We start from the raw sequence: 17,371 nt of genomic DNA, 5'->3' as shown, positions 1-17,371 counted from the left end.
TATACAGAGGCAAAATTATATCTTTATTCCGCGACTTGATGCCCCTTTTTATACACGCCAATACCTTACTGGCCTTAGCAACCGCAGACTGACACTGCACATTGTTTCCTAGTTTGTTGTCTATAACAATTCCCAAATCCTTCTCATTTGTCATTACCCCTAATTCACTACCGTTTAGGGTGTAGGTTGCTTGTGCATTCGCTACTCCGAAGTGCATAACTTTACATTTATCTACATTGAATTTCATCTGCCATTTGAGTGCCCAGTCCCCCAGTCTATCTAGATCCCTCTGCAGCACTGTAATATGCTGCTCGCCCTGTATAACTTTATCTAGTTTTATGTCATCTGCAAACACAGAAACATGACTTTCAATGCCTCCTGCCAGGTCATTTAGAAATATGTTGAATAAAATTGGTCCCAGAACAGAACCCTGAGGGACACCACTTACCACTTTTGACCAGCTTGAAAATTTACCATTTATAACAACTCTCTGTTCTCTACCTCTAAGCCAATGTTCTACCCAAGAACAAGAGTTTGCATCTAGGCCAATTTCTTTCAGTTTGAATACTAACCTATTGTGTGGAACCGTGTCAAACGCCTTGGCAAAATCCAAGTAGATTACATCCACTGCAACACCCTGATCTACACTTCTACTTACTTCTTCGTAGAATGCAATTAAATTAGTTTGACACGACCTATGTTTCATGAAACCATGCTGATTTATGCTAATAATACTATTGTAAACAAACATTTTATACATAATCGAAGACGTGTATAAATTCAAAAAACAGTTTATTTTCTCTAAATTATTTCAAAAAAGCAATAGCTTATTACATTATAGAACTTTATTTTACCTGCACTTATAAAGGCAGGGGATATCACATTATAAAAAAACAGTGCTAATGTTAATGTGCTGTAGTTAGAAATGTCAACTATAAAACCTGAGTGGCTGATGCAGCCATTCCAAAAAACAGGCGGTCGTCTAACCATCTCAGACATTGGTTAGACCTTAAACAACATCCTGCGTCATGTACAGGAAGATATTTCTGAGCAACAAAGGCTAGTAAAGGCTGGTGTATACGGCAGATTATATTGGCTGACCAAACATCCCGCAGGAACCTTGATAATGTGCCGAAAATCCATATGGGAATTACAACAGCCATCATGTGAAAAGGCTGGACGGAGAAACAGAGAAAACTATGTTATGAGAGATGGCACACGCAGATGATATTCTCAATGTCAGCACACCAGAGTTTCTTTAGGCAAGATTTAGCAGAATGATGCATCCTTTGAGGTAAATATATATCCAGTGACTTTCTGCTTCTGCTGAATCCAGCTAGAAGGCTATAATACTGAAATGAATGGGTGTCACAAGTGACTTGTAGCTTATTATATCTACTATATGAACTCACACCACTGACTAGTCAGTAAGCCTCGTGATTTTTAACATTCACCATACCTAAATCATGGAAACACAATTCCAGTTTGGTCCTTTTCTGTTCAGGTAATTCATGTCAAAGGCAAACTGCATATTGTCCGTGTGAACAGCAACATAACGTCCATCTCAAAGGCAACGTCAATGTCCAAAATAAGACGCACGGCTCAAACAGAGATTGACTAAACAAGCCTCCAGGCTGAAATAAATTCAACATGAACTGGATACATAGCAGCTCCAACTGATCTGTAGTAATGTGCACTGACATGGATTAGACGCCGGCACTCACCCAGGGAAATGTTCATGGGCTTTTGGTGGAAGATTAAAAATGTTCAAGTGTCAAGGAAACTCAATGCAGAGTGACTCATATAACATATATAAGTAGCACAGGTGAATGTGTTAATGGTAACGCCGCACACAAACAGCTTTGTTATTTGTTGCTGCACACTACAAACACAAGCAGCAAGACAGAATCCATAATTAGCGAACCTCAGCTACTTAAACATGAGCGATCATCCAAACAAAATCCACAAGACATACGGATCTCATTTATACTTATTTAACAGGCAATGTGCATATATATATATATATATATATATATATATATATATATATATATATATATATATATATATATATATATGTGTGTGTGTATATATATATCTCTCTATCTATCTATCTAATTAGGCACTTTCATTGTATTTATTCTATTTTAAAAAGGATATGAGGTTATCGCTCTTGATAAAGGTGATCAGCTTCTCCAAAGACTCAAAGCGACACAGAGTTGGTACGCAGCCCAACATGATCAGCTTGTGTTTGGCCCTTGTGAGAGCCACATTCAGCCTCCTCCAGTCTTTTAGTAAGTCACCCAACTGCTCATAGGGAAAAAGGACCTGGTTAGCCTAGGGACTACACATTTAAAGCACAAAAACCACTAGTACGCACCGGCAGTTAACTTACTCTTCCATCAATATTGCTTCTAACAAAGGACACCATGATGACACTCTTGTCTCTTCCTTGGTATTTGTCAACTGTATTCACTTCTACTCCACTGCAGGACAATGACGTCAAATAACCAGAAATGACTTTCAATTGCTGCCGGTAAGGAGCTATGATGCCAATGTCGGAGGGCTTGCAGCCAGCCTTTTGGTGAAAACAAAATTAGACATGACATACTAAGTAGAGCTTACCCATGTACAAATATTATTATGCGTTATAACAATGATTATAACAATGATTTTTAAGGAATAATTGAATATACCTTTAGAAACAGGGACGTCAGGTGGAACACCAGCTTAGCTTCAATCCAGTTACTGACACCTCCCTTTTCTTCTGTTTCTAGAGCCGGGATCTAGAATATTGGAAAATATATATTATACACACATACACACAAAAAGGTTTCCATTTAAGCTGAAAACAACTTTTATTCAACATTTACAGCCATTAAAAATACTCCTGATGCGCTGCTAATGGTTGAACTTAACTAATGCATTAATGACAATAAAGGTACTTTCACATGGCTATAATTCAGACCTAAATAAGATGCAGACAAAGATCAAAACTAAATCTGGAGAACATGCCGGCCGCGTAGACAGAAAGACAAAGTCTTCAAGGGGTTTCGTAAATACCTCCCCTTTGCTCTCTTATCTCTCTAAATAACTAGATGAGCAGAAACACATGGTGGGCATTATATACATACATTAGTTGAAGCATTAAGAAAGTTAGGTGTGCTCTAGTAAACAAATGACACAAGACACATATTAAACGTACCTCCTCTGTGTTCAGAAAGCAGACAGGATTGGTAGGCTCCAATACATTTTTAACCCATGAAGATTCAAGACTCTCCTTAAATTCAAGTTCCAGCTTTAAAGTCTTCAAATGAGGCAGCTGAACTGTTGCTGTAGACACACGATCAGAGGCACATTCTAGCCGTCCTTCATATACCAGCTTATTGCTCAGAGCCATTATCTTGCTGAAGTGGACATAAATAGTAGTGGACATGAATATTAACTCACCCTACCCGTGTACTTGTGTGAAGACACAGCATCATGGATTACCTGTTCATGCGATACTGCACGGTCAACTCCACAACAGCATCTTGATTCTTCTCCAGTCTTTTAAACAAACTCTCACTCATCCCAAGGTCTCTGGTAACAGGCAAGTAAAGGTTAGAGGAGACAGACGGTCACAGCATAAAAAGGTCTACCAGAGCCACTAGAATACAATGCAGGGGATCAGATCTGACCTATAAATCATCAATAGCACAATCCAAATAAGCACTAAAGACAAGAGGGAGTTTTTTGGATTATTCAATGTCCCTAATTACTGCAGCAGAGACATTTGACTTAAGTTTATAATGTCAGACATAAAAGACTCTACACAGTTGAGCTTCTGTTTCGGCTATAAAGAGGGCTACAGTTAATGTTTCCATGAAGGTTAAATAGTGGTTAGATTAAAAATAGCATCTCATTTACTTAGATTTTTTAGAGTTTTGCCATGGATATCAATAGCATCAGTATCAACATCAAAAACTACTTGCCAATTACTATTCAGAACAGGAGTTTTTATATTTTTTGTAATCCCTATGCAATACAAGAGTTTTATTTCCTCCTACTTAAGCACAGTAGGATGAGAAAAGCCTTCTATCTACACTTGTCTGGGATGTCAACCTTTTCAGCATCCTCCAACAAAAAAAAGAACAGACTGAAGGCTTTGAGTAATAGATTAGATTTAAAATTTAATTTCCCGGATGAGTGCTTTTAACACATTTAATTTATCTTTAAAGCACGATATTGAAATATATACCGGGTCTCTCGTTGGCTTCGTGTGTCTGTAAGCATTTTAGGATTTTGGTCACCAAGTAGTCTACATCAAAGTTTCTTTGCCTGGAAAACCCTTTGACTGGCCTGATCTAATCACCAATAAACATAACTATATCACAACTAGCTCAGGTCATCTCTTTTCCCATTCGGTATACATCTCTGATTGACAAGGAGAGACAATGGTAATAAGACATATTCGGTATCAAGATTGTGTTACTAGCTAGCAGGAAAGGTTATGAATCAAGAGGCGAAAGGTCACTAGTTCATCCAAAAGCAAGAAGAAAAAAAAAATCTTTTTTAACTTATCCACTAGGTTTTCTTAGTCACATGCACACTGGTAGAAATATGCTAGTAGTGGATTGTAAATATTAGGTGTAAGAAGGGCATTTTAAAAGTCAAGATAAACATCCCCAATGGATCAATTCAGTCTATAACACTTATAGCCCTGACCAAGTTATTACCTTGCTTCGGAGCTCTGAACTAGGGGTGGAAGCTGTTGATGATCTCCCACTAAGACAAATCTGTCTGCAAAGAATAAGGGGCCAAGGCAAATTGGCTGACTAATCTGCGATGCTTCATCCACAATGCAAAAGTCAAATCGCCTTTGCGTGAACACTGGATGGTTGACGCCCATACATGTTGTTGCAACCACAGGCTAAAAAGGAAGAAATCAGTTAAAGAAAATCATACAAAACAATGTCAAAATATTCTGTTAACTTACATATGATACAAATCATAGTTATGCCAGTTAAAAGACCCGTTTACAAACATTATTGTACTTAAAGAGCTCTAAAATGATGGCCCAAAATGAGACATCTCGTAGCATAAAAAAACATCAACTGTGACAAACCTTTGCAGCTTATCTTCACCCCAAGAACTTGCAAGTTACCTGCGCAGATCAGGCTGATTAACGTACCTGACTGTTGTAGAGTTCTCGTAAGCCACTTAAAGATTTTATCGACCTGGCCTTGCATATTTCTTCTTCACCAAACGTCTGCACATCCGGGTGTATTTTTTGTGTCCGCCCTAAGCGCAAAAACCCCACTTGGAACTTTTTTAGCTTCAGCAGGATGTTATCAACCGCAGAATGCGTGTAACTGGTCAGAAGCACGCTGAAACCACACGCGTAAAGAATTCGGACCTACGAACAAAGGGCACAGGGCCGATTATAGGGAACCACGTGTTACGAATGATAGTAACAGATCAAACCTAATGCTGCATTTGCTGCCTTGTGCCGCCAGTAATACTGCGTCGTCCAAACAAACACATTTACAGGGCAGATAAACCCTGGACATAATAAAGAGAGAGTTGAGGCAGTTGAAGCTATATCATCCCACGAACGCCCCCTTAACTGAATAAACCGCAAGTTCATGTTTGAGAAAAACAATATGGTATAACTCAAGTAAAATGTTTGTGCTGGTGCTTTAAAGTTAGATTCCAGTTATTTACCCCGACTTTCCGATACACCAAGTATGAAATATTAGTGTAATCATCTTACTAGAGTGCAGATTGTAGTGGTTTTGCCTGTCCCTGGCATCCCAACAATAAGAGTGTAATCTTTAGACAGTAGGACACGTTTCATGGCTTGCTTCTGAGGCTTATTGAGACCTGTAATTAAAATAAAAAGGTTACCAAAAGATGCATATTTCATTGCATTAATTCAATGTTTTTATAAAAATAAATCTATTCTAATAATGAGACAGATGGGAATCCCTGAAATATAATAAGATTACCTTTTAATATATTGGCGACGGTGTCCTTCGCATTGTGAGGGAGAACAGAACTTAAATGCTGAACAAATTGAGGTCTGCTGAAGTCAATGACCAAATTCCTCAGCTTCTCGCTACACCAAAAAATAAATGATAAAGAAAAAAGTGATTTTGTTGTTTATTAATTTTTTTTACTACATTATGAACATTCAAAGCAAACAATTGTACTAAACACTGAAGTACTTTGATTCCTAAGGGAACCTCATAGAGTCAAGAAGAAATGGGGCTCCGTGACAGCAGGAAGTGGAGTGTAAGTCCAGAAGGCTGGAATAGAAGAAAGTCCCTAAAATCTTGTGGCTTGACTCGTCCACACACTGTTAGTTGCTGTGCCTGCTAACTAATCACAGGATATTAGAAAGCTAGTTATCTAGTATATGCCTTTATTGTAAAAATAGAGACATTTCCTGCTATTGGCCACAACAACCGTACCTACAAACATTGCCGTACACGTATTCCAAATATGTTTAGCGGCACATCAATATTTTGATGACATCTAACTCACTTACCTTGCAGCAGAATTTTCCATCAGCTTTGACAAATTTCCCAGGTGGGCATCTAAGCCACCTCCTCCTTCTTCATGATCCAGTCTAAACAATGTATCCTCGGGAAGCTTCGCTAAATTCCTAGGAAAACCCATACAAAATCAAGTTATGGCAAAAAGAAATTAATAATTTGAAGGGAAAAATATTGTATTGCCAGGAATACATCCAGATTTATTGAATAGAAAACCAATGTACAGCCTGTAATAGGAGGCTGGCGCATCAATGTATCAGACACTACTGGAAAATCTTTCGGTTTTGGCAAAAAGCAGTAAGAACATCGCCTCCTACGTTTCAGCTTTTAATCTCATCATAAATGCTGATAATGTAATAAAGCAACAGCAAGAACGTCTCCACAACCTCAAATATAAATTGATGAAACTTCTAGGAAACCTACCTGTCCAAAATGCAGGTAATGCTATCGGTGCTCACTTCCCGGATGTAGCCAGTACACAATGCAAGCAACCGACTCTCTTCTCCGCTTACTACGACTCTGTCCCCAGATATCAAGTTAGTTCTGGGAATCGTATCGGTTTTGCGTTGAAAGCAGTGCAAGTACTGTCCATCAGAAAAAGGCTGCACGGTACCAGTCCTTAAAAGACTTCCAATACACTGTCCATCCTCCTCTCTGAAAACCCAAACAAATGACATTTAAATGAGAAAATGTATTACAACGTACATTCCATGTAACACTATTTTAAGACAACTATTTTTTTGAAGAAAGAGAGAAACCTATACATGAGTCTGCCAGATAGCATAGTCAAAACAGAATGCTAGTATCAATGTGCTTTAACAGGGAACACTTCTTATAGGATTAAAAAAAAAAAAAAAGAAGAAAATATCACATATTAACGACTAACAACAGCCTGTACTTTCCCCGTCAGAAGAAGCCAACGAGCACCAGCACATTTTTACAGTATGAAAACGTGAACAGCCGTTCCCTTCTGCAAGATGTAAATGCTGACACCTGCCAGAAGAAATTATTGTTCCCCCTCCAGGCTGATCACGTGCTTTGCAAAGCTATAGAGCCATGCTTTCTGATCACAGTGTGATCAGCACAGGAGAGATAATATATTATATTTATTACACACCGAGTGTATCTAGAGGGAAGAGGGAGAAACATTGTGTTTCGCTCTCTTCCCTCCAATCTCCCCGCACGGAGTACAGTGATCAGCGAGCCGGGCTTCACAGCCTTGCTGATCACAATGTGTGCCATCAGGGGGAGCAAACAGATTCCAGCAGGGTCTAGACAGACCCCGCTGAGCCTCTCCTGTCCTCCAGTGACCTTCCGGTAGGTTTTCTTATATAATACTATTGTCCCCTGGAAATATTACTGTCGGCAAGTACCCAACCACTTACACCAATTAACATACCTTTCAGAAGCCGACATCAACCAAATATTGCGGCGTCCCATTTTAGATTCCTTTAAATGTGCCTCTAAAGAGCACATGAGGTACCAGAGACTGAAATATTGAAGATGAGATTCTTTCAAGTGTTCAGTCTCCTTCTCAATGACTGGGATCATTTCAGAAGGGACAGAGAAAGTTTCATTTTGTTGTTCCACAGACCTATCCAAAAACAATAATAAATCAAAATCTCCTTATCTCCAATAAACATTAAGCTCAACAGTATGAAACAAGCACTTCTTTGGAGATACCTCTGGTTCAATGGGTAATAAATGACCACCACCTTCAGACTATTACAGGGATGAACATTTATGATACAGAACAAAATGCCAGCTACTTGGCTATACCTTTTGGTAAAGGCAATAATTTGAACCAAACATTACAGTTTTATGTAGGCCATATGGAAAGTTAATACACGCAGTTGGTTTATGTAAACTGAAACACGGGCCACAATTTACCTGCTGTAAAGGGCACAGTTCCTCTGTTGTGAGCAAAATTTGCAGGCTTGTCTATCAGCGATTACTGGAGGTAGAGAGGCTAGTTTAATTTCCTTACTTCCATTATCTGATCTGCGTATGATATTTGTAAGGTAAAAGGACAGTCCATTTCTAATCTTCAAGAGTTCTGTAAACAAAAAAAGCAACAAGAATTATTTTTTCTCTAAACCTTTACAACCGAGTACTTCTACATTCAGCATGAATCAGAAGATCCCAACAGACAGGTACAGACAAGCCTTTCATTTTCTCTAAAATACATTCTATTTTGTATGGATCCCAATGCATTTTATACTGCATGCTAATTGGTTAATTCTTCAGTTATTGGGGGTAACACAATTAGACTTTTAGAGTCCTCCCCTGGCTCCCGCTACTGAAACCAGTAGTAATAATAAGGAAGCATTACTTCTTGCACACAATCAGTAGGGCTCTCACCGAGGTCAACAGAGCTGAGCAGCAGTCAAATCGCATGTATGATAGCAAAACACCAATGCTTGATAGCATACAAGTGGTCGAGCCTGTCCCCCCCACTGACTAGGACGGGGGTGCATGCAAGTTTACACAAATATTATCCACTTTCAATACAGGCAGCTGGGGTAGGAGCCTAATGAAACAGTCACATTCTCCAACACCAATAACTAAAGAATTCATGCAGGAAAAGTGGACTCCAATATGCATCTAACGTGCAGATAGTGCTGTAGGGCTCCTTTAAGAAAGGAAAGTAAACACCTAGTCATTTTAAGGTTCCTAGATATTCTAGGATTCTTGTTTTAGGATAACGGGGTCCGCTGAGCCCAGTAACTCAGATATAGTATGGTAGGATGACAATGAGTCCCCATCGCTAAGGGTCTATTCCCTTGAGTGAAGGGTCATGTGGACAATACCCATACAGGACTGGACAGGGGAAGAGAAGCGGCCCTGGCATTTTAAGGCCAGCAGCTGCTTAATGATGTACACTAGGACACCATTGTCATTAAAACACACAAAAAAGAAAAGTATAAAACACTATGCTGATTGGAGGATTCCAGCTCTAGAACTCTGGCTACTCTGTACATTACTAAATCTTTCACAGAAAATAAAGTGCAATTCCCCTCATTTGGAAGCATTTCACAAACTCCCCCCCCCCCCAATATCTTACCTCTTCTATCCAGATGGTTTCCAGGCACTGCATACATAGTTCCTGTTTTCAGATACAACAGTAAACCAGCTTCCGGGTCTTCTCTCCTCTGCTGACTTAGTAAAGTGTACAAAACCACCTACGTAAAAATAAATAAATATTGCATAGATAAATCTCGCTCAATTGTATACCGGTGGAGAACAAGAGATGAAAATAATTACACCGAAAAATAGTTATGAAAACGGTTTCACCTAGAAGGCATTCAGAGATCAAACAGATAGAAGACTAATAGTCATCGCCTTGGCAATGTAGAAAAAAACAAAACATTATTAAAATAAAATTTTAAGATGTGATACTGTTACTCAAATCATGAAATACTGGGATGCAGACTTTAATGTATTTTTTCAGCCAGGAGGATTCAATCTAGAGAAGAGACATCTGAGGTCTTGAAAGCTTTTGTAACATTACATCTTTTTGTATGTTGGCCCAATAAAAATAAATAATAAAAAAAATGTATCAACTCTAAAGACTCATTACCTTCAGATACCACCATATCCATTTTCCTATACCAGGTTAACCTGGATACAGCGGATTTTATTGTTTTTTTCAGTGTAATCCTTTGCCTTTCTCTGACTCAACATTTGCTCGTTGCGAGCAGCACAAGTAATGTGGCAATGCGGCCTCCTGCCGAAGGCTTTACAGGTAAGTCGCACAGTAGCAGGAGTGAATCAAATGGGGGGGGGGTTATATACAGGACAAGAAATCAATCATAAGATTTCCCATCTTTAGCACTCTCTACATCAGACACTGACACTTACATAGACGGCCCAGGGTTATCTTTCTGTACATCTAGATATAAAAGTGCAGACACTTTCAAGTGAACTAGATTAACAAGCCTATTCCCAACATTTTTTGTTTAAAAGTTATCAGTTAATTAAGGTGAAGACCAATATTTAATGTTGTATATATGGAAACACCAGAGGCCCTCTTTGAGATCACATACATGTGTTTTTCAAAATATTAGTTGCCGATTGCCCTAATTAAGTTAACTAATCATAGTTTGCCAGCATATGCAAATTAAATAAGTGACCACGTCAGATATATTTTCTCAGCAATCAATAAAGCAAACAGAGTTTTAGTGAAATGTGTGAAGTGTAGTCGTTGCTGTATTAGCTTACTAGCGGCTTCCCCTGACATGTATCATTTGGACCTCTGTTTGGCAGAGCCTTGCCAACTGAGTATATCCATGTAACATTAATATACTCTCCCGTAACTCAACTGAATATTCTTATACTCCAAGTTAACCATTTCTTTTAGGCCATCAGATCTAAAAACCCACCTGACTTCTGTGTTCAATGGAGTTTGACTCCTTGCCGGTTTTCAGTTCCAGAGGCATGGTTTTAAAATAACTTTTGGATTTCTGGTGAATTTTTACTTTAGCTGTTACATCAATTTTCCCCTTCAAGCCAAACCTCGGGGACCAAATATTTTCCTCTATGTCCAAAAACTCTGCCACTTGTTTGTCACTTGTCACGTGCCTTTGCTCTTCGGATTTTGATCTGAAATAAAACAGTAAAACATTTTATCAGAGGCAGTACAATACTACTGCAAATGTAAAATTAAAAAAAGGCACCTCAAATGAGAAAATCAGCAAATTGAGGCCTTACAGTTTATATTTGCCTTGAGCTGGAGGAATCATGCAATCATCGGCCCACTTAATGAACGACGGCAGGTATTCTTGCACTTCATCCATAATTTCAGCTTGATTTAAATTTAACTGATACCTGGAGACAGAAGACAAATGAATAATGGACAGATTAGCAATAGAATGTCAAACTGCATCAAAGTGAATTAGGTATATAATACAGTCTCTAAATATAATCGTTAAGGAAAAAAGGTATTTGGCCACTTAATCCAGCAGAGCCTGATGGGTACATTTTGGTGCATGAAGTACAGAGTTAAACAGTCTGCCTCGATGTGTGCTTTAATAAATAATTCCGGTCAAGAGGAACATTCTTAGAAGCAAGGATCGTAAAATAAGAAATTACCGTATATATTGTTAAATCATTTTTCAGAACTACTAATTTACATAATCACCAAAGGAAGTGATGACCAGAAAACTAGCAAAATACAAGGATGGCAAGCGCTACAGTAGGCCGACGCTGTGTCTCCATTACCTCTATCACGGAGGAACAAGGAAGCAGAGTATGAGATGAATGTCACAGGGAAGAGAAGTCGCCGAAGTCCCTGTGTAGCAGGTGCTGACCTGCTGAGCGTCTCAAGGCTTATTGTTCCAGCAAGTATCCCAACATAATGCGCAGTATTTTATAGCAACATACAGATATTTTATAGGAGATGCCACTTACATCTCTTTCAAATATTTTGGGCCATGCACTGCCTGAAGGGCAAGCTCTTGCAATATTTCTTGGGTAAACCCCTGTGTCGTCGCTCTTTGGAAAATATCATGCAGCATTGTGCCTATCAGCATCTGACGAGATCCTTTATCACAAACCTAGAAAGAACGAAAAAAGAAAAACATACAAAAAGTGAGAAGAAAAACGCAATCTCAACTGTTGTGTCATTGGCATAAAGAGACACCAGTGGGGATTTCCCTTTTATAAAAAAGCCAGCATAATACTCACCTTGAATTTTTCGCTTAAGACCGATCTTCGCAAACACCTAATTGCATTTGCTATACTGGTGCCAGACACAAGCATGTCAGGGTACAAAATAATATATCCCGAGTCTCTGTTTATAGTCCAAGTATTGTCCTGCACACAACTTCCTTCCAAGTGAATAATATCTCCAGGGTTTATTTGAAGAGTTACCCTAAAAACATGGAAAAATGTATATAAAATAAATGGCATCATTTTGCAATCAGATCTATGGAAAATACTACCCCTTATCACTATTTCAAATAGGAGGGGACTCTTGCTCAGCTCGTGGCAGCAGGTGGCAAGGTGGAGTGAGGTTACACGACCTCGTCGTATGTATGTTAGAGTGAAAGTGTATGTAGGAGTGTGTGATCATCAATATGTATGCGTAAGCGTGTTTCAGCTTGAATGTTTGTGCGTCAGTGCACATGCAACTTGCCAGGAAGGGAGTGTCAAGGGGCCAATACGGTTTACATACCTTCACCTGCCCCTGGGCCAGCCCTTCCTTGATTTCAAATCAAGGAAATAATAAAGTTATAAAATGGTGAATTCAAACATGCCTTTTATTATTCATTAAAAGCTCATTATCTAGGTTATGACCCATTACCAATCATCCTTAAGAATACAGAGCTCGGTGTCGCCGCCATCCTGTGATACTGTAATAGTCAGGTGTTTCTCTTCCGCCTTCGGTCCATACACTTCCTTAACATCCAGAACGCAGTATCTGTTGTTGAGGCCTCTGCATAATTTACTCCACGGGATAGTAATTTTTGGGTATCTGCAGTACACAAAGTTTTGAAATTCTAGTACTTGAAATTGACAGTAATTTAGGTACTCTCCCATAAGTGAAAAGATCCCAGTGGTTTGATATGCTGCCCATTATAAAGTTTAATTTGTCCAAAAAAATGTGGATAATCCACGATTACATATACAGTGACAAGAAAAAGTGAACCCTTTGGAATTACCAGCATTTATATATAAATTTGTTTTAAATTAAGATCTGATTTTCATCTAAAACTACAATAACAAACAGACTCAATCTGTTTAAACTAATGAAATTATTGTATTGTCCTTATCCTTATTGAATGCATCATTCAAACATTCACAGTGTGGGTTAGAAAAGATATGGTGACCCCTAGGCTAAATACTTCAAGAAAAGCTGATTGGAGTCAGGAGTTAACAAACCTGAAGTCCCATCAATAAGACAGGATTACAGGTGTATTTTGGAGCCACTTTGACCTATAAATTAAACATGCAAGCATCTGCTAATGTGAACAGTGCCTTGCAAACAGAAATCTCAGAAGACCTACAATCAAGAATTGCTGATTTGCATAAAGCTGGAAACCTGCGTAGAGCTGTTCACCCAAATTGTGCCAAAAAGTACCTTGACACTCCACATTACTACCAGGAAAATGTTTTGCGGACTGATGAAACCAAGGATGAATTGTTCAGGAAGAACACGTAGCGATATGTATGGTGTAAAAGGGCACCACATACCCAGGTGAAAACATAATCCCAGCAGTAAGGTACGGTGGAGGGAGCTTCATGATTTACGGCTGCTTTGCTGCCTCAGGGCCTGGACAGCTTGCCATCATCGAGGGACAAAGAATTCAAATTGATCAAGGTATCTAAAGGGTTCTCTTCATAATTTTTCATTGAGATTATACACATATACATTCTTCATGCCATACATATATATATATATATATATATATATATATATATATATATATATATATATATATGAGATTGTTAACGGCAATCACACTCCTATCATGCCCAAGCAACCAGTACGTGCTAGAAACTTTTTTTTTTTTTTTATATAGGTGTGTTGAGGGGGGGGGTCATTTTCGGTTTCAGCCAAGCGAATGTTGAATTTTCGGTTTCGGTCCAGAATTATCATTTCGGTGTATCCCTACTACACATCCATGATGTGAATCTCCCTTTCCACCACATCCCAAAGGTGCTGTATTGGATTGATAAGATTGGTACACTGTGGTCATGAAGGGATGGTCAGCAACAATACTCAGGTCACGTTTAAATGATGCTCAATTGGTACTAAGGGGCCCAAAGCGTGCCAAGAAAATGTCCCCCACACAATTATACCATCTGCCTGAACCGTTAGATAGATCCATGCTTTTATGTTGTTTATGCCAAAGTCTGGCCCTGCCATCTGAATGTTGCAGCTGAAATTGAGACTCATCAGACCAGGCAATGTTCTTCCAGTCTTCCATTGTCCAATTTTGGCGATTCTGTGCGAATTGTTTCCTCAGTTTCCTGTTCCTAGCTGACAGGAGTGGCACCCGGTGTGGTATTCTGCTGCTGTAGCCCATCTGCTTCGGGATTTGATGTGTTATGCATTCAGAGATGGTATTCTGCATACCTTGATTGTAATGAGTGGTTATTTGAGTTACTGTTGCCTTTCTGTCATCTTGAACCAGTCTGCCTATTCTCCTCTGACTTCAACAAGGCAGTTTCATCCACACAACTGTCGCTCGCTGGATATTTTCTCTTTTCCGGACCACTCTCTGTAAACCCTAGAGATGGTTGGCCATGAAAATCCCAGTAGATCCTAGTGTTTTTTTTGTTAACAACCATGCCACATTCAAAGTCACTTAAATCCCCTTTCTTTCCCATTCTGATGCTCGGTTTGAACTTCAGCAAGTTGTCTTGACCACGTCTACATGCTTAAATGCATTGAGTTGCTGTCATGTGATTGGCTGATTTGAACAGGTGTGCCTAATAAAGTGGCATATATATATATATATATATATATATATATATATATATATATATATATATATAAGAAGTGTCCTTTAACCGGGGTAAATTAATAAACACACACACACACACACAGTCAACAGCAGTTTCAGTAACTAAGTGCCTTCAAATATTATAATGTGCACTTTGCACAGGAGTAAATGTGGAGCATGCAATACATGCGAGTATTTGGTGCACACTTGTATGTCACATGATGTTTTAAGCTTTACTAAACAGATGAAGGATTGGTAATTTAATTAATATATATATATTCTATAACCCGACATGTACTCGTGCACCGGTCACATACGTCTCTGTGGCTGCGGGGTTACCTGTGTTTCGGCTTTTGTTCGGCCTCGTTAAAACTCGTCTCCATCATCATTTCCAGCCATTCATCCTCTGCTGGAGGGGGCGGCTCATTACCCGGAAGCTCCATGCTGACAGTCACCGGCACGCAGCCTGTACACGCTCTATACCGCTATTCATTACCCGCCTATTCATAGGTCCCGCTGTGACGGGACGGCAACTCGTAGGGAACAAAACTAGCAAAATGCGGGAAAGTAGGAGAAGCAACACGAGAAACAGCCTATCAGTCGCTGGGTGTTAATGTGTTTACCAGTCCCAAGCCAGGGGACACAGTAACCGTTGTCCGTTGATTCTGGGAGATCAGAACGTTTAATCGGTGAGTGAATCGCATCTTTGTACCACGAGTATTGAGACGGCAGGAAAGCCACGCCTCCCTGTCACTCATCCACTCATTAAGCAGTGTGACCATTCCTGATACCTATTACCGGGTGCTCTTCCAGTCTCTGGCTGTAAAGCAACGTGTAGTAAAACAGCATTCATACCCTGGCCTGCCCTATCTGCATTGCAATAAACATATAGCATTAACTCCAGGAAATATATATTGTGGTGCCAGGTATCTAATGGAAACGTATTTACAGAATTCACGTGTGATATATTGTGTATGCATTATGCATGTGTGACATACATTCCATTACTGTCTCTTTTCTGTGTTTGTGCAACATAGAGTGTAATATATAGAGTGTAACATATAGCATGTTCCTAGCACAGAGCGTATGAGAAACATAGAATTTGATGGCGGAGAGAGCCATCCAGTCTGTGCATTTCTTCTGATGTAAATACTAAATCTTTAACCAGCCCAATCTTGTCTTAGATTGAGGATGGCCATATGCCTATCCCATACGTGTTTAAACTCTCTCACCGTATGAACCTCTACCATGTCTTCTGGGACTCCACCACCCCAGTTCAGTAAAATGAGAAGAGAATGCAAACTGTAATAGCCTATTGGGCACAGGTGTGATAATCGAGTAGGCGAGCAGCACGGGTTGACTTCCTTGTTATCAGGTAGAGACAGATCGAATGGTTGACCTATTGGTTGAGATAGAGATCTATTGCCATAAGCAATGATATATATATATATATATATATATATATATATATATATATATATATACATAATTTTTATATATATATAAATATATAAACACATATTCTTAAATGTTCCTTACCTATATACAAATGTATATTAACAGCCAAAAGCATTTGACTGGTTTCATATATTTAACCATTTCGTATTGGTGTTTCCTTGTGCGCCACCCGCCCCTCCAGGGTGTAAATCCCCCACCTTACACTTAATAGCGGCTTCTCTTGCCTCCATTGTATACTATTACCTGCCTCCTCCTTGCTCCCCCTCAATTCTACAAGCCAACAATCCCCAACATTCTAGCGCAGCCGTATCAGACAAAACAAATGCATTGGGAGAATCAGGGGGTATCTAGAGTATTTGGCACACCCCCACACACAAAAAATGTATGTTGGCAAGAATGTTTATTTCACAAATTTGTCAAATGTATGTAAACTGGAAAAAAACTAGAAATCAACCACACACACACACACACAGCAGGAATCAGCTCTCAATGTACACACTCCGTGGTGTCTTCTGACGGAGAATGAAGAGCAAGTCCCATGATTATAGTCACCTTCTCTTTTATACGCCAATAGAGGGGTTAGGTTTTATTGAGGCATACAACACACACTGGTTGGTTTTGTGATGGCTTTAATAACCTTTCTTGGCTTAATGAACATTTCATTTTAATTCAATTCATTCAAAAAGTACAATATTGCACGCAAGGAATTTGTTTAAAAAAAAAATAATAATTTAGACCTCTACAAAAAGCTAAAAGGGAAAACCACTGCAAATTAAGATAATGAGAAGAAATATGCAAACCCACCAGGAATCAAGAGATCTGTGTATAAGAAACAAAAAGTGCACAATATATACATATATAGATAGAAAAGTAGAAAGGCTATTGTTCAGTGCTCTTCCAAAATATCATTTATACCAGTTCACG

The 17,371-nt window shown here is 39.0% G+C and overlaps 1 protein-coding gene across 1 annotated transcript; it reads right to left on the bottom strand.

The window, feature by feature from the left end:
- Nucleotides 1-2,142: 2,142 nt before the first annotated feature.
- On the bottom strand, nucleotides 2,143-15,702 carry DNA2 (DNA replication helicase/nuclease 2). The gene is made up of 20 exons (XM_053449928.1): nucleotides 15,329-15,702; nucleotides 12,844-13,014; nucleotides 12,225-12,411; nucleotides 11,949-12,094; nucleotides 11,250-11,366; nucleotides 10,922-11,141; nucleotides 9,604-9,721; nucleotides 8,430-8,595; nucleotides 7,939-8,133; nucleotides 6,963-7,193; nucleotides 6,533-6,649; nucleotides 5,991-6,100; nucleotides 5,756-5,865; nucleotides 5,174-5,398; nucleotides 4,719-4,912; nucleotides 3,493-3,582; nucleotides 3,206-3,407; nucleotides 2,697-2,786; nucleotides 2,396-2,578; nucleotides 2,143-2,307 (listed from the first exon to the last, which is right to left on the bottom strand). Exons 1-20 carry the CDS (start codon nucleotides 15,430-15,432, stop codon nucleotides 2,143-2,145), a joined length of 3,141 nt encoding a protein of 1,046 aa, XP_053305903.1. The 5' UTR covers nucleotides 15,433-15,702.
- Nucleotides 15,703-17,371: the final 1,669 nt, after the last annotated feature.

Source organism: Spea bombifrons, chromosome 11 (genome assembly GCF_027358695.1).
Source record: "Spea bombifrons isolate aSpeBom1 chromosome 11, aSpeBom1.2.pri, whole genome shotgun sequence".
NCBI classification, from domain to species: Eukaryota; Metazoa; Chordata; class Amphibia; order Anura; family Pelobatidae; genus Spea; species Spea bombifrons.
Note: the sequence above shows the minus strand (reverse complement) of the source record. Positions and strands in the feature narration are given on the sequence as shown.

Excerpts from the sequence above, each read along its gene's own strand:
- DNA2 (XM_053449928.1), bottom strand. The coding sequence starts at position 15,432 with ATGGAGCTTCCGGGTAATGAGCCGCCCCCTCCAGCAGAGGATGAATGG. Across the intron at positions 8,596-9,603 it reads AAACCATCTGGATAGAAGAG|AACTCTTGAAGATTAGAAAT; the intron begins GTAAGATATTGG and ends TTTTGTTTACAG. Across the intron at positions 5,866-5,990 it reads CGTCGCCAATATATTAAAAG|GTCTCAATAAGCCTCAGAAG; the intron begins GTAATCTTATTA and ends TTTTAATTACAG.